Source organism: Coregonus lavaretus (assembly GCF_964263955.1).
Source record: "Coregonus lavaretus genome assembly, chromosome: 37".
Classification (NCBI taxonomy): domain Eukaryota; kingdom Metazoa; phylum Chordata; class Actinopteri; order Salmoniformes; family Salmonidae; genus Coregonus; species Coregonus lavaretus.
In genome coordinates, this window is record NC_140024.1 from 8544535 (window position 1) to 8567983 (window position 23449).

The following is a 23449-nucleotide window of genomic DNA, read 5'->3' on the forward strand; positions in this document are numbered from 1 at the left end:
ATTAATCTAGTTAACACCGGTAAAGTTGTCTGTTTCGTTTAGGGACCCGGAGAAAATGCAATAACTCCAAAACAGTGGAAAGATTGGTCCTTTGCAAAATGGCCAATGTCATCAGTTTAACCAGTTTTAATTAAGGAAATTAAAAGCTGAGAAAACGATGAAACACTTTTATGAAAAGACTTCAAGTTCATCTTCATATAACAGTGCCAAAGATAACACATTACACGCGCATTCGAAATAAATCATATTTCTCCACTCCTGTTCCCGATTTTACTGCAAGAAATGCATAAAGCTGCAGGATTTAATATTATATTACGCTACATATGAGAGGTTATAGGCCTACAGTCAGTGTCCATATTTCAGTTAATATTCCATTTAACCCATATGAACGTCAATTAGGAATATTCTGTTTATACTCGTGAGCGGGATATCAAAGGTGCATGTAAACAGCTTATCCCAAATAAGACCTTAAGCGGGATATGAGCTACTATGCTCTTATTCCCTCAAAACCCTTCATCTCCTATTCTCAGCTTTACTTTACAAGTGAAGCAATTTCCACTGCAATGTATTATGCAAGCGAACAATACAGTATATTGTTGTGATTTTGTTATGTACTATTAACTGAATTCGTATTGTCCCCTGCAGTTGAGTGTATTCACTTTTCTATCTCTTTCTCTCTGTGTTCCAGGGTCCTATTGATAATGACACGGTGGTCCATGTGGCCCTGATTGCTGAGAGCCAGAGGTATGTGATGGGAAGATGATAGGACACTGTGTGAGGTAGCTATGTGTCTCTGATCAGAGAGTCTGTGGTAGTTTCATGAAGCTGGATGTTTTCCTCCCTCTCTCCTTCACTCGTCTGTGGTGTTATTGCACTGTGCACATTAAGCGCTTGGCCAGTGTGCAGTCTTCATCTATTACCACCCTCATTTAGCTGAGGAGTCATGAGAGAGGGAGGTTAAAGAGGTCGGCTGGCCAGCTGAAGCCTGTTAACCTGGCCTGCTGTTCCGATCAGACGACAGGTCTTCCTCAGCAGTTAACCTAACACTCTTGTCTGTTTCACCCTGCTCACTTCCTCCAAGCCTTTACCTAATGCTGCGTTTGTTTCCGAGGGTTTCTCAAGATGTAGCTTGTACAAACCCTATAACTTTCATCATTAAACCCTCACTGAACCCGCTCTCTGGCTAGGATGTGTAGACAAACTCTGTGTGACTTTTCAGCTGCAGTAGAGTTGACCATCCCCCGCCTCAGCCTGATCCTATTGTCCAGTGGCAGAGGCCAATTCACACCAAAGTGTTAGGGACCAGGTTGTCTGGGCACAGATTCAGCTGACCTGGTCAGCCAATCAGTAGCCTAGCCTGGGAGCAGCCGAACCCCACGCTGCCTCTCAACTCTTCAGTTGTTTCCAGGAGGAGGGCAGGTGGAGACAACCTCTGTAAACTCCTGTCCTCCACATCAACTCACATTTGAACCTTTCCACATGGACAATCCTTCTTCTGGACTTCCTGGCTGGTGTTTTAGTGCGTCTTTGACCCCTTTGATCACTGTACACTACATGTCATCATGACATCACTACAACCCTTCCAGTAGTCTCCTCCTCCCTGTTTGCCGTGTGTCTGTTCTGGTAATAAACGTGTGTTCTGTACATCTGTCTCCTACTGGTCATTTACGTCCTCTAACCGGCACCTCTATCGGAGTCCACCACCAGTTGGTGGCGCTCTTTTTCATAACTAATGTACTTTTGGCCGCTCAGACTGTTGGGCTTCCTAAACAGTCCCAGCTGTGTAGCCTAACAGTGTGTTGTGTTGTGTTACAGACTGCAGGTGTTCCTGAACACTTATGGCATCCAGACTCAGACCCCCCAGCAGGTGGAGCCCATTCAGATCTGGGCCCAGAAGGAGCTGGTCAATGTGAGTTATACCACAGAATTAAATATGAGTGATATTCATCACTATGGGTAGTACCACATCCTGACCAAGGCGTGCTGCGAGCCCAAACGTTGGTCATTAAATGCTCACTGCAAGGAGAGAAGATTGTGCAACGTTCATGTACATTTTCTGAAGGTAGGTAATACATCTGATTTAGAAAGCAATAAACAAATCAATCAGTCAATTAACTAGATGTCCAAGGCCATCTATCAATATGTCAGCCGAGCATGGGCTTAGTCAGTTCACCTGATCGTCAATCTTACATCCAAGTTCTATTAAGATATCCCTCTTGGTTGGTCAATCAGTCAGTGAGGCTGGAGATCGGTAAATGTGACTTGATCAGTTGACCTGTGACTTGATCAATATGTAATTCCGGCAAGCAGCAGATTCTTCTTGTGGGATGTCTATAGGATCCATTGTATCAAGTCTAAAAGTATTACTGTACAGTTGTAATGCGTATAGAAAAGCCCACTGCCTTTCCCAGTATATGTCTCTGCTCTTCCTCCCTGTTGTTGGGCATGTAGTTATGCAGCAATGGATTGGGTGGGTGTCACGAGCCAGGATGAGCAGCATGCTAAATATTAAATTCCATGCGTTTTGAATCTGTTAAAGGCTGGGGCACGGCTCTGCATTGCGTCGCTCGCTTCATCTCTCTCTGCCGTTCAATTGTGTTTACAACAGCTGCTTGACGACAGGAGAGCGACAATTACGTCCAGCAGCATGTTATTTATCTCAACCCAGGTGGCACAGCAACAGCGCTGCCAAAATAGCTTCCATTTGCCTCGGTGACGCCTCCCCAACCCCTCTGCATGTCTTTTGACCCATCTTCCAGCCATCATGTCTATAAAAGCCGATGGGTCATTCCACCAATTCTCAGTACCTTTTGAGAAGTGTAACTTGGTCAAAAAAAACGTTCGATTTCACTACATTTTAACATTCTGTAATAAAGAAAACACATTTTCCCATCTCATGAGGTTAAATAGAAAATGACTGTAGTAAGTGCCTGTTAAGTATCAAATAAAGTAACAGGGTTGACGATTTCTTCTTAAACCTTAACATGAGGGACGGACAATCACTAATCACATGAAATACATTATAATCTTCAGAAATGACTTTGTCAAAGCAACAAAATAACTAGGGCTTTCTAATGATGGTGAAACTTGGAGAATTAAAAAACAAATCTTCCTAGAGTTGACAGGGTTGCCGGAAGGACATGTCGGAATGCTGAATTTTGTCAATTTAGCAAGCCTTTATTCCATTAAAAATACAATTGATTGAATTCTCCATGTGATCTATATTAAAGGGCACTTAATTTAATATAACAAATTCAATATTGGTGCACAATTTCTACTTTAAATATCAAAGGGACGCAAAAGGCCCACCTTTTCGTGGAACGACCCAGATGTCTAGGAGAGACGAGAGCAGGTTTTCGACTGGTAAATAGAGACACTGCGACACTAAAGCGTTCAGTTACAACTCTCCTTCTCTTACAACAGTCTTCATTTCACCCAACCTAATGACACGCTCAGAATGTAGCCTTCTTGATGGCATTAGCAGCAATCACATTAGCAGTGTGGTTGCTTTTAATTGTGGTCTAAATGAGAGGGATTTGTGATGTGAGCTGTGTGCTTTGCCGTGTTAATTGGTATTCCTCAGGCAGGGACAGGGTGCAGATAAAGGTTCACACAACGCCTCTCCTCAAACAGGCCGCATGGACAGGGGTGCTGGGAATTTGTTATGCGACTTAATTCTGAATAAATGTTTCCCGTCTTTGTGAACTCTGCTTTTTTCTATTATATTTCTATAATATTTTGTTAATTGCTTGATTCTCATATTATCTTTCGAACATTCCATCCATGTATAATTTGTTTCCAACTCATTTGAAGATGGGAAAAGCAGGAGGAGTGGCAGAGCTCCATCTAGTGGTAGTATGAACACATTGCTCTTTGGTAAGACTGGTGATTGCTGTGTATTAAGGCTTGGTAGCTACATTTCCTGCAGCGCCACTGAAGTATGCAATCAGTGTTATCGACCGGGAGCCTCTGATTGGATTGATTAGGAGGAATAATTGGCATTTATAGCCTGGTGAGTAAAGATAAGGGCTGAGTATATCCCATCATCTCTCATACAGTGACAGTATGACAGGGGTCACAGGGACTGCAGTGTGCCTCTCCACATGCATGGGTCAGGTGCTGTAAAATCAAATGCCCATTATCTGCGTTATTGCATTGTGGATTGACAACAATTTTCCTCATCACTCTGGCATACAGGTTGTTACCTCTATTTCTCTCAGTTTCAGTGTCTTCAGGGCAAAGACACTCTGTGACCTTGTACCATTACATAGCTAAAATTGAATTAAAATATATTTAAAATATTAAAATACCATTACCCAAGGCAATATTACACCAAGACCATACCAGGTAAAAGTGAAAGAATGGGGAGCGGTGAGGGCCGATCCTGACTGACGGAGCCTACTAACTAACTGAGCTACTAGCTTTACAGTAAGGACCTGCAGGGGACCTGTATATCTCTGCCCTTTGACAACTCTCCAGTAAACCCACCTGCACCATGGCACTAAACAGACCCATAGGGGTGTTAGGCTCCACAACAGACCCGTCATAGGCAGGCTCTGTAGGGGCCATTAACTACTGACACATCCCATAACTTTAGAGGGAGGTAATTTTAGATTATGGATTGCAACAAAAGAAAGTCCCTCAGGGATATGAGGATGATTGATCTTTGGAGGTGCAATAAAAATAGACAATTTTCCCTGCCTGGCATTTAAGAATGACTCCGATTATGATCTCTGTCATATCTAGCTGAGTGTGTTGTCAGATCTGAAGGGTAGATATCTGTAAGAGAGGAAAGGAAGGTAACTAGCTATATGATAGCAGTTCTTGATGGATCTGTGACTTGTCTGAGGGAATAGAATGAGGGTAATCTATGTTGTTGTGGTCTGTTTGTCAGTGTCAGTTGTAATGTAAATGTAAATGTAATAAATGTAAATGTAATGTAAATGTTGTTGGTCAATAGGCCATGGTCCAAGATTTAATGTGTAATTTGAAAACTAGGCTTTTAAAAACGAAACTGAAATATGTATGTATTTCTCTTTCTCCCCCAGGCGTACCGCTTCCTGGCCATCAATAAGAAGCTGGGGCTGAGTGGGCGTCCAGAAAGGCCAGTGGGCTGCATGGGGACTTGCAAGGTGAGTGTTCACCACTCAATACTACCACATACTCAGAGGTCATGGGCATACCACCACCTCCTCACTGATTAAAATAAACTAGCACTTCTCAGTATGCAACCACAGCTCAGAAACTGAATAATATTCAGTTACATGTACAGATATAATGTAAATAGATAATATACATATTTTTGCCTTCCTCTTAACATTGTACAAAGTACTGCTGCCATGCAATGCATGATGATAATATTTGTTATTCAATTTCGTAATGCACTTTGATATTGTGAGCTGCTGTCATAAAACTTTTGTTGGTATTCCTTCTAGTTGTCCCCAGTGAAGGTCGTCGAAATAAGTTTACACAGCTGAATTGTATAAAAAAAAATACTAAATTGCCAAACGAATCAATCACAGGTCCAAACCTATTACTAAGACAATATTTTAATGGAACATTTATGTGTTCTGATGGAATAGGGTGGCCTGCCAGAGGGCATTATGATCAACTCTTTATTTGTGTGCGTGGTGCGCTTGTGTGCCTGTGCATATTTGTGTGTGTTTGTTTGTAGAGGAGAGGTTGTGTGTTAGTTTTAGGAAGTATCAGTGCTCGCAGGATTGTAATGTCTATGCGTTCTAGCTTCTGCGTATTCCTTCCTCAAGATCGATGGGTTGTTTTACATCCTGTCCAGAGTAATGTATATATCGATACCTCTGAGCCATCCATCTTGGCCTGCAGGATCAGGTAATGCAATGTGTCTGCTCCCCTCCCCACAGATTTATCGTATCCTGGGGAAGACTGTGGTGTGCTACCCTATCGTCTTTGATCTCAGTGACTTCTACTTATCCCAGGACGTCATGCTGCTGATTGATGACATCAAGGTGAGCTGGGGTGAACTCACCTCATACACACTGCTGTTTAGACATTCGTCTGGTTTAATCCTTGTTCTGGGGCCTGCACACTCATCCCATTGTCTCCCTAACTGTAGGTCTGTTTGGTCAATGCAAGTTTAATGTGTTACATATCTTTGTATGTAGAATGCACTGCAGTTCATCAAGCACAGCTGGAAAATGAAAGGTTGCCCACTCTTCCTGGTCCTCATCAGAGAGGACAACATCAAGTAAGATCTACAGTGCCTTGCAAAAGTATTCATCCCCCTTGGCATTTTTCCTATTTTGTTGCATTACAACCTGTAATTTAAATGGATTTTTATTTGGATTTCATGTAATGGACATACACAAAATAGTCCAAATTGGTGAAGTGAAATGAAAAAAATTACTTGTTTACAAAAATTCTAAAAAATAAATAACGGAAAAGTGGTGCATGCATATGTATTCACCCCTTTGCTATAAAGCCCCTAAATAAGATCGGGTGCAACCAATTACCTTCAGAAGTCACATAATTAGTTAAATAAAGTCCACCTGTGTGCAATCTAAGTGTCACATGATCTGTCACATGATCTCAGTATATATTGAACTGTTCTGAAAGGCCCCTGAGTCTGCAACACCACTAAGCAAGGGGCACCACCAAGCAAGCGGCACCATGAAGACCAAGGATCTCTCCAAACAGGTCAGGGACAAAGTTGTGGAGAAGTACAGATCAGGGTTGGGTTATAAAAAAATATCAGAAACTTCGAACATCCCACGGAGCATTATTAAAAAATTGAAAAAATATAGCACGACAACAAACCTACCAAGAGAGGGCCGCCCACCAAAACGCACAGACCAGGCAAGGAGGGCATTAATCAGAGAGGCAACAAAGAGACCAAAGATAACCCTGAAGGAGCTGCAAAGCTCCACAGCGGAGATTGGAGTATCTGTCCATAGGACCACTTTAATCTGTACACTCCACAGAGCTGGGCTTTACGGAAGAGTGGCCATAAAAAAGCCATTGCTTAAAGAAAAAATAAGCAAACACGTTTGGTGTTCGCCGAAAAGCATGTGGGAGACTCCCCAAACATATGGAAGAAGGTACTCTGGTCAGATGAGACTAAAATTTAGCTTTTTGGCCATCAAGGAAAACGCTATGTCTGGCGAAAACCCAACACCTCTCATCACCCCGAGAACTCCATCCCCACAGTGAAGCATGGTGGTGGCAGCATCATGCTGTGGGGATGTTTTTCATTGGCAGGGACTGGGAAACTGGTCAGAATTGAAGGAATGATGGATGGCGCTAAATACAGGGAAATTCTTGAGGGAAACCTGTTTCAGTCTTCCAGAGATTTGAGACTGGGACGGAGGTTCACCTTCCAGCAGTACAATGACCCTAAGCATACTGCTAAAGCAACACAAGTGGTTTAAGGGGAAACATTTAAATGTCTTGGAATGGCCTAGTCAAAGCCCAGACCTCAATCCAATTGAGAATCTGTGGTATGACTTAAAGATTGCTGTACACCAGCGGAACCCATCCAACAAAGGAGCTGGATAGTTTTGCCTTGAAGAATGGGCAAAAATCCCAGTGGCTAGATGTGCCAAGCTTATAGAGACATACCCCAAGAGACTTGCAGCTGTAATTGCTGCAAAAGGTGGCTCTACAAAGTATTGACTTTGGGGGGGTGAATAGTAATGCACGCTCAAGTATTTTTTTGTTGTTGTCATATTTCTTCTTTGTTTCACACACAAAAATATTTTGCATCTTCAAAGTGGTAGGCATGTTGTGTAAATCAAATGATACAAACCCCCCAAAAAATCAATTTTAATTCCAGGTTGTAAGGCAACAAAATAGGAAAAATGCCAAGTGGGGTGAATACTTGCGCAAGCCGCTGTACTTTTGTATTCCCTTCTGTACTGTAAGGGTTACTGCTTTAGAGTGTATTGGAATTCAGTACAGGAGGTGTGCCTGTATTTTCCGATAAGAGTTTCATTATAGTCATTTATATCACCTTAGCTTGGGTGTTATGCTGATTACAGCAGTATTGATCATTATCCAAAGAACACCTTTTTAAATGGAATACAATTGCTTACCTGTCCATAGTAGAGGTTGTTCTATAGGAGTCAGTGGAATAGCATATAAAACAGCTCAATACTCATTAGGTTAATATGGAGAAGAATGATGACCATAGTAACAGTAGAATATCCTTGGTTTCTATCCATCAGGGGGAGCCGTTTCAACCCAGTCCTGGACATGTTGGCATCGTTCAAGAAGGGGAGCATCGGTGGGGTCAAAGTTCACGTGGACAGACTTCAGGTTCTCAACACTTTTACTTGTCTACTCACACTTCTTTGAGGCATTGTGATATCTACCCTCACAGTACTATTGTCATTTCTCCTTTCCTTTGGAAATGCATTTAGAAGTAGTGAATACAGTGGGGGGGGGGAAAGTATTTAGTCAGCCACCAATTGTGCAAGTTCTCCCACATAAAAAGATGAGAGAGGCCTGTAATTTTCATCATAGGTACACGTCAACTATGACAGACAAATTGAGAAGAAAAAAAATCCAGAAAATCACATTGTAGGATTTTTAATGAATTTATTTGCAAATTATGGTGGAAAATAAGTATTTGGTCACCTACAAACAAGCAAGATTTCTGGCTCTCACAGACCTGTAACTTCTTCTTTAAGAGGCTCCTCTGTCCTCCACTCGTTACCTGTATTAATGGCACCTGTTTGAACTTGTTATCAGTATAAAAGACACCTGTCCACAACCTCAAACAGTCACACTCCAAACTCCACTATGGCCAAGACCAAAGAGCTGTCAAAGGACACCAGAAACAAAATTGTAGACCTGCATCAGGCTGGGAAGACTGAATCTGCAATAGGTAAGCAGCTTGGTTTGAAGAAATCATCTGTGGGAGCAATTATTAGGAAATGGAAGACATACAAGACCACTGATAATCTCCCTCGATCTGGGGCTCCACGCAAGATCTCACCCCGTGGGGTCAAAATGATCACAAAAATCCCAGAACCACACGGGGGGACCTAGTGAATGACCTGCAGAGAGCTGGGACCAAAGTAACAAAGCCTACCATCAGTAACACACTACGCCGCCAGGGACTCAAATCCTGCAGTGCCAGACGTGTCCCCCTGCTTAAGCCAGTACATGTCCAGGCCCGTCTGAAGTTTGCTAGAGTGCATTTGGATGATCCAGAAGAGGATTGGGAGAATGTCATAGGGTCAGATGAAACCAAAATAGAACTTTTTGGTAAAAGCTCAACTCGTCGTGTTTGGAGGACAAAGAATGCTGAGTTGCATCCAAAGAACACCATACCTACTGTGAAGCATGGGGGTGGAAACATCATGCTTTGGGGCTGTTTTTCTGCAAAGGGAACAGGACGACTGATCCGTGTAAAGGAAAGAATGAATGGGGCCATGTATCGTGAGATTTTGAGTGAAAACCTCCTTCCATCAGCAAGGGCATTGAAGATGAAACGTGGCTGGGTCTTTCAGCATGACAATGATCCCAAACACACCGCCCGGGCAACGAAGGAGTGGCTTCGTAAGAAGCATTTCAAGGTCCTGGAGTGGCCTAGCCAGTCTCCAGATCTCAACCCCATAGAAAATCTTTGGAGGGAGTTGAAAGTCCGTGTTGCCCAGCGACAGCCCCAAAACATCACTGCTCTAGAGGAGATCTGCATGGAGGAATGGGCCAAAATACCAGCAACAGTGTGTGAAAACCTTGTGAAGACTTACAGAAAACGTTTGACCTGTGTCATTGCCAACAAAGGGTATATAATAAAGTATTGAGAAACTTTTGTTATTGACCAAATACTTATTTTCCACCATAATTTGCAAATAAAATCATTAAAAATCCTACGATGTGTTTTTCTGGATTTTTTTTCCTCATTTTGTCTGGCATAGTTGACGTGTACCTATGATGCAAATTACAGGCCTCTCTCATCTTTTTAAGTGGGAGAACTTGCACAATTGGTGGCTGACTAAATACTTTTTTTCCCCACTGTATGTATGTTTGCAAATCCAATGCCTTTGAATTGCCTTCGAATTGCCTTCACCGAGTTCTATTTCCTACTGTTACAATGACTTTGTGTCTCTAGAGAGTTCTTTAGATGTTTTGATGTGACGTCTTTTAAGAAGGACGCTCAATATTCTCCTCACACCTAACTCTAGGAGCAGACAAAGGGCTCCATCCCTCATAGTCAATCCCTTTTATCATCTCATTCTTCTGGGAACATAATTCCCCTTTGTACATCTAACTGGCTATCTTCATTTTGATGTGACTTCAGTCAGAATGTTTGAAATCACCTGAACTGGCCATATCCCATATAAATTTGATTCCTTGATGTGACTATTAAATTATCCTTCCAGACCCTGATATCAGGAGCTATTGTGGAGCAGTTGGACTTCCTTCGTGTCAATGAAGCAGAGTAAGAGCTTGTTCCTGTCGTTCCGCCTTTGTGTCACAAAACAGTCTTTATAGAGGAATCAGCGTGTAAAGGATTTAACTTGCCTGTAAACCTGAAAATACTCCTGTAACCTCCCCTGGTCTAGAATCCCAGAGTTTAAGAACTTTCAGGAGCTGGAGATGCCCAAGCACTCCAAGGTGAAGAGGCAGATGAGCACGCCCAATGCCTCAGACCTGGAGCAGCAGCCTGAGATCGACATCGAGGAGTGGAAACACAAATCCACCAACGAGATCATGCAGAAGTTCAATGTGAGTCCAGGAGTACGGTGACTATACTATGACAGCTTCAATCGAAAGGAGATGGGTGTGTAATGTAGGGCCCTAGATCTGACTCTAAACTGTCTTTACACCCCATGGCATGACCTTTGACCTCTTCCTGTGTTTTTGTCTTACTCAGGACTCTGACTGCCTGGCCAGTCAAGCACAGCTTGCCAGTATTCTCATGAAGAAAGAGGGTCCTGACTTCTTTGCCAAGGATGGTAGGCACAGAAACAAAAACACACTTGCAAAATGGTGTTACTCTGTTAAAGTAACAGTCTAGTGAAAATATTCTGTTTGCTCATACCCAAATAGTGTTGTTGACTCGTCCTGTCCTTTACTTCTAGTTGTAGCCAAAACATAAATGAGAGAAAAACCTTTCAGTAAAACCCAATCTCAGACTTGTTTTTGAAACAAACCGTTTTTTTTTTTTTTAAACGCTTGAAATTAGCTTGGATAATGACATCATCCTCTTTGGCCAAGACAGGCCTGTATGTGATTGGTCCAGCAGCTTTTAATTTTTTTCCCAAATTCTCCGGTGGGAAGAAGGATCCTTCTCGAGACTAGGGGAGGCTCAGGAGTGCACACTCACTGCACACAAGCAAGCTAGCTAGCAATCCAACAATCCACAGTTGCTGTTATCAAAAAAGACAACGCCTATGCAACAACTATCTTGCCAGTCCCTTCTATTTCAAATTATGTGGTTTTTAAGAGTTGGTCTGCTGGCTGTTTAGAAGCAGTTAGCTAACTAGCATGCTAACATTCGCTGTCGCGGCTAACTGGCAAGCCAACAAGAAAGCAAGTCAAAGCAGATCCTCCATTCAACAACCATCTCGCCATTCCCTTCTATTTTAAATCCTGTGGTTTGCAGCTAAAAGTTTTATGTCAAGAGGAAACCCAGTTTGCTGTTGTTGACTGATACACAGGTAACTGCCAAAATAAAGAAAACACCAACATAAAGTGTCCCAAATAGGGCATTGGACCACCACAAGCCAGAAAAGCTTCAATGCACCTTGGCATAGATTCTACAAGTGTCTGGAACTCTATTGGAGTGATGCGACACCATTCTTCCACAAGAAAATTAATAATTTGGTGTTTTGTTGATGGTGGTGGAAAACGCTGTCTCAGGCACTGCTCCAGAATCTCCCATAAGTGTTCAATTGGGTTGAGATTTGGTGTCGGGGGCCACTCTGTTGTTTCCTAACAGGCCAAGCAGGGGCACAGAGAAAAGCAGATTTTTAACATCCTTAATTATAATGTTTTGGAAGGACATCTATTTAATTCATATTGTAATTAATTTGAGGTCATATTTTATAACAAAAATTGGGAACAGTGGACAGATACTTTAACACTATTTATGAGAGCCAGACGACCAGGCCAACAAGCCCCAGGGTGGATATCAGTGCATCACTGTAAATGAAATGTCCAGAGCCTAATCCATTTAGCACCCCATGACTAACTGATTTTGTTTGGATCAGGATCTCCTCTGTGTTAGAAATAATAAAAAGAAGAAATGGGGTCAATTCAACCAAGGCATAGCCTATGCAGCTAGTGTCATGAATAGCAGTGTCTTGGCAAACACTGTTTTCAGACCCAATCATCTACAGTTTACATTGTTTGTTTTACATAATTTCTAGAATATATACAGTGATTTGCATTGCTCAGTTCACTTAGAGGACTTTTTTCTTCTTTTTTTTTTACTGTTTCCAGAGACCCTAATGGAAGACATGGAGAGACTTTACAGAAGAGCTGGGACCAGGAAGCTTTGGTCAGATTTCCTTCTTTCTCTAGCACATCATTCCCTTTCCATTTAACGTGAAACAATAGTTTGTAATATCCATCCATTTTTTACAGTACCTCTATGAAGAGCCTTTAACTTTTTTGCCTTTCAGATAATTTTACTGTCGTTTCAAGATTTATGTAACATTTTCTCTCCTATGTCTGTCTTCATCAAAATTGTAAATTTCTCCACTGAATTCCAAACTGTTGTAAACAATGATACACATTTCTATGGGTGTAGGCTGGCGGTACGTTACGCTGCGGCCGTTATCATGAAGTTTGCCAGTTCTATAGCCCCTCATATCACCACACTGGTGGTCCATGGCAAGCAGGTAACGGAGGAGAGTTGATATGTTGAGTGTGTAGCTTGTGTACTGTATTAGCTCAGTTTGCCAGTCAGTCACTGTGCACAGCGTGTACCATTAACTGTAAGTGCTATGCTTCACTCATTCACTCCTTCCCTCTGCAGCACTATCCAATTGCTCTCTATGGACAATCAATTTCACGTTCACATGCTCCGTTGGCCTTTTTGCTCTTGCCGTTGTAGTTGTGATGGTTCGGCTGTTTCAGGGGAGCTGGTTGTGAGTTTTCATATTGCTCAGCGCTAAGATTGAGCATAATTGCAGAGGGACCTGAGAGTCGGAGAGTAGAACAGCCCATAGGCCAGGCTCCACCTTGCTCTGGAACCATATCAATACTTGGTCCACTTTCCTTTCTCATTTATTTAACATGGGTTAATAAGTGGAGCTTGAAATAAGTTCCTTTACATTACACAACATCAATGATTTAACATCACAACATGCCCTTTGAGCATTTAGCCTGACATTTCCTCGACAAAATATGTAGACGTATAAGCCATAGACCATATTAGTGCTAAAATAATATGAGCACAATTTACAATAAGTAAAATGATAGAAGGCTGAATTTGAGTGGTAAATGGGAGGTGAATATTGTCAAAATGATGAAAGTACACCTTTTTAGGAAATCTTGTTTTTACTAGAACCTACAATCCACCTGAAGTATAAAGCACTGTATTTTCTGATTTTTATTTTGACTGCTATTGAGACCGTTTTTAAAAAGTTGATGTGTATGGCTAAGCAACCCTGTCTGCTGCCATGTACACTCCCCTCCGTATTTATTTGGACAGTGAAGCTAGAACCTTTAATTTGGCTCTATACTCCAGAATTTTGGATGTGAGATCAATATGTTTTATAAGAGGCGACAGTACAGAATGCCACCTTTTATTTGAGGGTATTTTATACATATCTGTTGTACCATTTAGAAGTGAAAGCACTATGTGCTCTATCTAGTCCTCCCATTTCAAGGGGTCATAAGTATTTGGACAAATTCACATATACTGTATTAAAGTAGTCAAACGTTTAGTATAAGGTCCCATATAGTGAGAAAGTTACAGATGCACAAAGATCATACCCCCACAACATGCTAACCTCTCACCATTACCAAAAACATTTGTGCCTCTGTAACTTTCTCACTCATCATTATTCACGATTCATTCAGGATTAACCATAATCATGATAGCATCCATATTAATGTAGAAACATATTATATTCTTATTTACAATAGAAATGACTCCAAAATGACACAATACATTATTTACCATTAATTTACACTACCAGTCAAAAGTTTGGACACACCTACTCATTCAAGGGCTGTTCTTTATTTTTACAATTGTTTACATTGTGGAATAATAATGAAGACATCAAAACTATGAAATAACACATATGGAATCATATAGTAAACAAGAAAGCGCAAACCAGATGGGATGGCGTATCGCTGTAGAATGCTGTGGTAGCCATGCTGTTTAAGTGTACCTTGAATTCTAAATAAATCACTGACAGTGTCACCAGCAAAGCACCCTCACACCATAACACCTCCTCCTCCATGCTTTACGGTGGGAAATACACATGCGGAGATCATCCGTTCATCAACACCGCGTCTCACAAGGTTCGACCCAAAAATCTCAAATTTAGAATCCATACCGAAGGACAGATTTCCACCTGTCTAATGTCCATTGCTCGTGTTTCTTGGCCAAAGCAGGTCTCTTCTTCTTATTGGTGTCCTTTAGTAGTGGTTTCTTTGCAGTAATTCGACCAAGAAGGCCTGATTCACACAATCCCCTTTGAACAGTTGATGTTGAGATGTGTCTGTTACTTGAACTCTGTGAAGCATTTATTTGGGCTGCAATTTCTGAGGCTGGTAACTCGAATGAAGTTATCCTCTGCAGCAGAGGTAACTCTGGGTCTTCCATTCCTGTGGCGGTCCTCATGAGAGACAGTTTCATCATAGCGCTTGATGTTTTTTGCGACTGCACTTGAAGAGACTTTCAAAGTTCTTGAAATGTTCCGTATTGACTGACCTTCATATCTTAAACTAATGATGGACTGTCGTTTCTCTTTGCTTATTTGAGCTGTTCTTGCCATAATATGGACTTGGTCTTTTACCAAATAGGGCTATCTTCTGTAAACCCCCCCCTACCTTGTCACAACACAACTGATTGGCTCAAACGCATTAAGAAGGAAAGGAATTCCACAAATTAACTTTTAAGAAGGCACACCTGTTAATTGAAATACATTCCAGGTGACTACCTCATGAAGCTGGTTGAGAGAATGCCAATAGTGTGCAAAGCTGTCATCAAGGCAAAGGGTGGCTATTTGAAGAATCTCAAATATAAAATATATTTTTGATTTATTTAACAAGTTTTTGGTTACTACATGATTCCAATGTAGAAAATAGTAAAAAATAATGAAAAACCCTGGAATGAGTAGGTGTGTCTAAACTTTTGACTGGTACTGTATATTGGGTACAACATAATCCAAAGCACAACCCCAAAAAACTGCAAATGCTTGTAGAGTCACAAGCTTGATGTAGTCATAACATGCTAGGAATATGGGACCAAATACTAAACTTTTAACTGCTTAAATACACTGTAAGTGAATTTGTACAAATGTCTAAACGGGAAAACTGATTTCTATGAAAATACCCTCACATAAAAGGAGACTTTCTGTACTGTCACCTCATATAAAACATTGATCTCAAATCCAAAATGCTGGAGTATAGAGACAAAATGTTGTTTTAGCTTACTGTCCAAATAAATACAGAGGGGAGCGTATGTACTATATCTACAGCCAATGCCTGTTGCTTTTTCCTCACAGGAACCCAGCAAGCAGGAGGAGACGTATTGCACAGTTACTCTAGCGAATAATGCAATCGTAAATTTGTGAAATTTATGTCTGCCCACCCCCCTAATCTAATAGTGAAAATGAATTGGCTGAGTTGGGAAACAATGGCAGGAGTCAGAGTTGAATTCATGCAGTGAAATCTTCATTTGGAGCAACTGCCTGTTCTGCCAGGGTAGGCTAGGGCTATGGCTAGATGTCCCAGAGGGAAGCACCCACCATGCTAATTGCTTTCCATTCCATGGGGACGGCATCTTGTGATTTGATCAGTCCGCCATTTTAGTTATTTATACAAAAGTCCTTCAGTTGCAGGAAGGGAAGTTTGTAGATATGTGGTTTTACATGTGCAGAATTGCAATGATGATCATTTATTTTGACAATCTGGAGATGAAAACCAGAGTCGATTTAGGTTGTTTTTCATTTGCTCAGCAAAACAAGGCTCTTTGTACTGTATAGACACACTGGTGGACATGAGTGGGACATCCCACACACACACACTTGCCTTTGTTTTAGAACTTCATTACATTAATTGCACCTTCAGTAATGTGCCTCAAATCACGTTACAGCACATCAGCCTTAATTTCATGGTTATACTTTATGTATGGTTCTTATGATAGAGAACACAGCAGACTACATTGTTATTGCACTGTCATTATGAACTGCTCCTACTGTAGAGTTAACGTATTGACACATATAGCGTTGATCTTATTAAGGATCTCCTTGTGTTTTTGTTCACCAGGGGGGTTGTACGAATCGCAGCCAGTGTGATAACTAAGCTAGTGGACAGCATTGCCCCAAGTATTACTAGTGTTTTAGTGCATGGCAAGCAGGTAAGTGGACATTTGAAAATGAGGACAAATTTAAAAGTTGAACCATGTTCGTTTTTTTCAAGTCCGATGACTATTTCGAACACAATCTTAATGTTCACTGATTATCAATGAATTGGATGAAATGATGTCCATTTTGAAAGTATTAGGAACGTTCAGTTGACAATGAGCTCTGCATGCTATTGTCCTATATGAAATGCTTAGTGTTATTGCAGTTGCACGCTTCGTATTTCCCAGCTAACTCACTGTTCTTTAGCCCTGTAGCAAGGCTGCTATTGTGTTTCGTATAGTAACCTGCTAAAAGTGTATTCCTGGCATTAACAGGCTCTATGTATGCTGTGACCTGACCTATAACCTAATATAAGCTCCATTTTCCCTTGGATTTATATGAAGTGAGCTGCCTTGGCCAATGTTTTATCATTATACTTTTTCTCAAATATTACACAGAGATTAGTTGCTTCCTAGCAGTACCCATTTCTGGCCTCATTTTCCCACCCAAGAGTTTTGGGCGGTTCATTACTATGAAGTACCTCAAGGTGTGAATCTGCATATAAATTGCATCGTAGAGGCAGTTTTACAGTGGGGAGATGGAGAGATAGTTTTACATTTACATTTTAGTCATTTAGCAGACGCTCTTATCCAGAGCGACTTACAGGAGCAATTAGGGTTAAGTGCCTTGCTCAAGGGTACATCGACAGATTTTTCACCTAGTCGGCTCTGGGATTAGAACCAGCGACCTTTCGGTTACTGGCACTACGCTCTTAACCACTAAGCTACCTGCCGCCCTAGCGAAGGGGACCCGAAGACATCAGAATTTCTATATAGTATTGCACAATATCTGGTCTGTCAAAAAGCTTATAGGTTGAGTGATGTCACCCATAATAGAAAATAAAATATAATCTAAGTTTTTATTTCAATCATTTTGACTATTTGCTCCTTGTTAACACCTCTACCTTTCTGGTTCATCACTCTGTCCTCTTAGTAAAATAATCCCCACAAAACAATAACAGAACTGCAGACATTTCTCTGATGCTGGCTGGGCTGTGCTCTGTTGCCAGGTAACGCTGGGACTGTTTGGGCATGAGGAGGAGGTGATCTCCAACCCCCTCTCACCTGGGGTTATCAAGGGCATCCTCTACAGCAAGTGCTACGGGGAGAGGGAGGCCGTGCTGCAGCAGGAGCTGGTCATCCACATCGGCTGGATCATCTCCAACACCCCCGAGCTGTTCAGCGGCATGCTCAAGATCCGCGTCGGGTACGAATAGAGCCCTGGAGGAATAGAGCTAGGCAGGCTGTAGCCATGGCCATTCTGATCCTACAGCTGGGTGGTTGTTATTCTGTTTGTCTCTCAATCTGTCTGTTTGAGGATAGCTATCTGTGGTTATGAGATGCATTGTTTTTGCTTAGTATTCTGCTGGTATTGATGTACAGTGGGGAAAAAAAGTATTTAGTCAGCCACCAATTGTGCAAGTTCTCCCACTTAAAAAGATGAGAGAGGCCTGTAATTTTCATCATAGGTACACGTCAACTATGACAGACAAAATGAGAGAGAAAAAATCCAGAAAATCACATTGTAGGATTTTTTATGAATTTATTTGCAAATTATGGTGGAAAATAAGTATTTGGTCAATAACAAAAGTTTCTCAGTACTTTGTTATATACCCTTTGTTGGCAATGACACAGGTCAAACGTTTTCTGTAAGTCTTCACAAGGTTTTCACACACTGTTGCTGGTATTTTGGCCCATTCCTCCATGCAGATCTCCTCTAGAGCAGTGATGTTTTGGGGCTGTCGCTGGGCAACACAGACTTTCAACTCCCTCCAAAGATTTTATATGGGGTTGAGATCTGGAGACTCCAGGACCTTGAAATGCTTCTTACGAAGCCACTCCTTCGTTGCCCGGGCGGTGTGTTTGGGATCATTGTCATGCTGAAAGACCCAGCCACGTTTCATCTTCAATGCCCTTGCTGATGGAAGGAGGTTTTCACTCAAAATCTCACGATACATGGCCCCATTCATTCTTTCCTTTACACGGATCAGTCGTCCTGGTCCCTTTGCAGAAAAACAGCCCCAAAGTAGGATGTTTTCACTCCCATGCTTCACAGTAGGTATGGTGTTCTTTGGATGCAACTCAGCATTCTTTGTCCTCCAAACACGACGAGTTGAGTTTTTACCAAAAAGTTATATTTTGGTTTCATCTGACCATATGACATTCTCCCAATCCTCTTCTGGATGCACTCTAGCAAACTTCAGACGGGCCTGGACATGTACTGGCTTAAGCAGGGGGACACGTCTAGCACTGCAGGATTTGAGTCCCTGGCGGCGTAGTGTGTTACTGATGGTAGGCTTTGTTACTTTGGTCCCAGCTCTCTGCAGGTCATTCACTAGGTCCCCCCGTGTGGTTCTGGGATTTTTGCTCACCGTTCTTGTTATCATTTTGACCCCACGGGGTGAGATCTTGCGTGGAGCCCCAGATCGAGGGAGATTATCAGTGGTCTTGTATGTCTTCCATTTCCTAATAATTGTTCCCACAGTTGATTTCTTCAAACCAAGCTGCTTACCTATTGCAGATTCAGTCTTCCCAGCCTGGTGCAGGTCTACAATTTTGTTTCTGGTGTCCTTTGACAGCTCTTTGGTCTTGGCCATAGTGGAGTTTGGAGTGTGACTGTTTGAGGTTGTGGACAGGTGTCTTTTATACTGATAACAAGTTCAAACGGGTGCCATTAATACAGGTAACGAGTGGAGGACAGAGGAGCCTCTTAAAGAAGAAGTTAAAGGTCTGTGAGAGCCAGAAATCTTGCTTGTTTGTAGGTGACCAAATACTTATTTTCCACCATAATTTGCAAATAAATTCATTAAAAATCCTACAATGTGATTTTCTGGATTTTCTTTTCTCAATTTGTCTGTCATAGTTGACGTGTACCTATGATGAAAATTACAGGCCTCTCTCATCTTTTTAAGTGGGAGAATTTGCACAATTGGTGGCTGACTAAATAATTTTTTTCCCCACTGTAGATGGATCGTCCAGGCCATGAAGCATGAGTTGGAGATCCGAGCAGGTGACATGCCACCCCAGGACATTTACCAAATGTCCCCCAGCGATGTTAAACAGCTGCTGCTGGATGTCCTTCAGCCACAACAGCATGGCAGGTAAACACAAGCACAAACACAAGCCTTGACACACACACACACACACACATTTTTTTATTCTATTTCATTCATTTCCCTGTTCGTTACCCGTCCCAGGTCCTGGATCAACAGGCGTCAAATCGATGGTTCCCTCAACAGGACTCCCCATGGCTTCTATGACCGAGTGTGGCAAATTTTGGAGAGAACTTGTAATGGCATCATAGTGGCAGGGATCCATCTACCACAGGTAGTGTTGGTTATTGCAGTTGAGACATAATAATCCTTCTTTATTTACATCCTCAAACTCCACATTTCATCACATCTCTGAAGGACCACACTATAGGCCCCCTTTGACAGTGTTGAAATGCCCAAAAATACTATTTGAAGTACAGTAGGATGCTTGGCACAGCAGTTGATTCAAAATGATGATTTGAATACAGCAGATCCCATTGCATCACAATAACCCACTATTAAATACATTTCTGTTTATTTGAGTATGTGAGTTAGTCTTTTTGGTAATAATTGGTCATCGGGGTGTTCTTGCCTAAAGCATTACTGTTAAAATCTCCCACTTTCCTTCCATTGCAGCAACCTACTCTGTCTGACATGACCATGTATGAGATGAACTTTTCTCTGCTGGTGGAAGACACACTGAAGGACATAGTGCTGCCTGAGTACAGGCAGATAGTAGTAGAGGTATGGGCCAATCAGACGTCACTAATTTACAGCTGCATGTTTTCCATACACCGCTATTGGTCAAACAGTACGCTCCATTGACTATCTTACCCACACATTTAATCTAGTAACCTTTCCACTACACATTGGGTTTACAATACAAAAATCCTAATTGTACACACATTTTCTCATGGCTCCTAATCTCCATGGTTGCAGCTGCTGATGGTGGTGTCCATAGTGTTGGAGAGAAACCCGGAGCTAGAGTTCTCGGAGAAGGTGGACCTGGACGTTCTGGTGAAGGAGGCCTTCCATGACTTCCAGAAGGACAGGAGTCAGGAGGGGATGAAGAAACAGGTAGGTGCTATGCTCTGCCCTAACCTGTCAACTGGGCTCACAGGATCTAAGGTTGGGTCAGACCACTGTCACACAAGCTCCTTGGAGTTCATGCAGCATGCAAACTTAGCTATTGTACGTCCATAACGTTGTACAGTACAAGTTAGATCTGGTTCAGGGCAGCTAAGTAGAAGCAGACCTCATATTCAAGGGGAGGACATCTTGTGTGCTTTGGCGATTAATTATTCTGGTCAGTCTCGACTTAATTCATTAATCGGTAAGGATGGGAATAATTGTGTCACGTGTTTACTTGTTATTCAAATCAGATATTTCCAATCTGAATAGTTGTTCACTCTGCATGTAGTTGCTGAAAAGCATTGTTTGTTAGACAACTTTTGACAGTTTGCACTGTATATAACAGTACTGCTAGTTTGCAATGAAAAAACATTATTGTCCCCAGGATGATATGGAGGAGTTCTATAAGACACCTCCGATGGGCAGGAGAGGCACCTCCAGTTACCTGACCAAGGCTGTGATGATTCAACTGCTTCAGGGAGACGTGAAGCCCTCCAAGGATGACCCCTGCTCGGTCAGCTAAACTAAATCCATTCAGCAGAGTAGAGGAATCCACCGCTACTTTACTTCGTCGAACCACTAACAACATGCTAAATTAGTCAGCAGCACTGACTGTTGTTCCACCAGCAATACCCTCCTTGTTCTGTTAGCTTCAAGATATTAGGACAGGATGTATCAGATCCTATTAACACCGTTACTACTGTTAACAACATTGCAAAAAAACAAAAGGACTCCTGTTACCCTCTGAAATCCTTGCATGTAGACTTTTCTGTATAGCATTAGCATTGTGGGGCAGCCCACATTGTTGATTGTAGTTAATCAATAGCATGATATGCAAAACTAAAGTTGCATCCCAGTGCACACTTTTTGTCTAAGTCTTAGGAAGTACAGGTCTTTCTGAAAGCCTGATCGCTGTATTTTTGTGAATGTGGTCAATATACAGTAATTTAAGTTCCTTCACTCTATTCAAATTATGGATTAATTAAGTTGTTTATGTTGATGTGTTTACACGTGGTTTGAGTGTGCCTATCCAGTTTAGTGAATCTGAATTTAACTTTTTCAATGTGTGTGATGTTTACCAATGTGTTCCGTCACTCTATCAAGGGTATTTTGTAAGCTCAATACTAGTTTCAAAAATAAACTTCAGGAAATTGACATCCTGTTGATTTTATTTGCTTAGGTTCATCATGTTTGAATTTTGAGGAGCATTACCCCTACTATAGACTATTTGCCTTGTATCATTGAAGATAAGCTAAATTTGTAAAAGGCTTTATAATCGCAACGTGGTGTAACGTATTTATTTTTCTTTGGGCTGCAGTTGCGACAGAAATGTCATGATTATTCAAGCGTGTCTATTTGTGCCTGGGCGTATGTGTATTGTATTGGATCCCACCACTAGTAACTCCCACTCATGTCAGCTCAGCTGCAGTCATACCAGTCTCACCGCTGGAGCTGGAAAATAACATAATTTGACATAAAAAGGAGGGTTAAACACTGAGAAAAGCAGAGGAATTATTCCTGCGTAGGACTCAATACATTATATTTACTTCAGAATCTATTCTAAAGCTGCTCTATCACTTGGACTGGAGAATGGGATTGATAGATAGTCAAGCTTTGCAAAAGATAAATACATACTTAAAAGGTCATGGTTGTAGGTAAGGTTGTTTCAGTGTTGAGTGTTCTGAAGCAAGGAAGTCCACAAATAAGGATGATATTCAGACCATGCGAAATCTGCCCATCATACATACATTACATGTGTGCTTTAGTTATTATTAGTTAGAGCAGAGAACATGGTCTGCAATCTAAATCAGACCGGTGTATGAAATGACCGTAGCAGTCAAGCATTTGTGGAGAGCAATTTATTAATATGATACACTGTTATTTATTGTACACCTCATTCTGATGCTGCAACAATTGAAGAAACATTTAATAGGAAAAGCAAATATGCTGGTTGTATATGTTACACTAACTTGTTACTTTATGACCGGACTCATCAATTCACAGTTCAATTCAAAACTGCAGAGCAGAACTATTGTTCATATTTACTGAGTAAGGTCTCATCCCCTCCTCATCCCTGTAAAAGGTGTAATGTTTTCTCTTAAAGAACACTCATAAAAGTTAACTGTGCATTAAAGTCAGAGTATGTATTTTGCTGGCAGCAGTAAAAGCATATTTTATGGCCAATCTGTCTCAAGCGTTTGGGCCTGACAGTCAGAGCTTTTTTCTGCTCCTTCTACATCAACACACTGTACCATGAAGGGTATCAAAGACTGTGCCACTTGAAGATGTCTCAGACAATGTTTCACGTTTTCTCAAAATGATGGTCATTTTATGGTTTTAGGAACCAAAGGGCTGAATAAAAATTATGAAAGTTGATGTAATGTGTGTGAAGTTATATTATACCTGTTTGTTTCATGTTTGATGATGGTGGCTGTAAGGGATTGTAAGGGAGATGAAGTATGTTTCTATATTTACATTTTTTACATTTTTTGTCATTTAGCAGACGCTCTTATAGGAGCAATTAGGGTTAAGTGCCTTGCTCAAGGGCACATTGACAAATTTTTCACCTAGTCGGCTCAGGGATTAGAACCAGCGACCTTTCGGTTACTGGCACAACGCTCTTAACCACTAAGCTACCTGTATTCTATCTTTGTCACTGACTGTCATGTTGCATGTACTGACAACAATAACATTTTTTCTCACCTACTCCATCTCC

The 23449-nt window shown here is 41.5% G+C and overlaps 1 protein-coding gene across 3 annotated transcripts in view; it reads left to right on the forward strand.

Annotated features, from left to right (window-relative positions):
- LOC311111631 (phosphorylase b kinase regulatory subunit beta-like) overlaps positions 1 to 23109 on the forward strand; it is a 67361-nt gene extending 44252 nt beyond the window's left edge. For 2 of the 3 annotated variants that reach the window (XM_084154405.1, XM_084154403.1), the window contains 17 exons: positions 689 to 744; positions 1816 to 1909; positions 5049 to 5132; positions 5880 to 5984; positions 6141 to 6223; positions 8199 to 8289; positions 10365 to 10423; positions 10548 to 10710; positions 10859 to 10940; positions 12430 to 12487; positions 16435 to 16525; positions 17581 to 17777; positions 19537 to 19671; positions 19768 to 19897; positions 20239 to 20346; positions 20542 to 20679; positions 21119 to 23109. In XM_084154405.1, coding sequence (XP_084010531.1) covers positions 689 to 744; positions 1816 to 1909; positions 5049 to 5132; positions 5880 to 5984; positions 6141 to 6223; positions 8199 to 8289; positions 10365 to 10423; positions 10548 to 10710; positions 10859 to 10940; positions 12430 to 12487; positions 16435 to 16525; positions 17581 to 17777; positions 19537 to 19671; positions 19768 to 19897; positions 20239 to 20346; positions 20542 to 20679; positions 21119 to 21256 — 1812 coding nt within the window. In that variant the 3' untranslated portion in view covers positions 21257 to 23109. Of the gene's footprint in view, positions 1 to 688; positions 745 to 1815; positions 1910 to 5048; positions 5133 to 5879; positions 5985 to 6140; positions 6224 to 8198; positions 8290 to 10364; positions 10424 to 10547; positions 10711 to 10858; positions 10941 to 12429; positions 12488 to 12739; positions 12831 to 16434; positions 16526 to 17580; positions 17778 to 19536; positions 19672 to 19767; positions 19898 to 20238; positions 20347 to 20541; positions 20680 to 21118 lie in introns of all 3 variants that reach the window. The other variant, XM_084154404.1, reaches the window with a different exon arrangement.
- Positions 23110 to 23449: the final 340 nt, after the last annotated feature.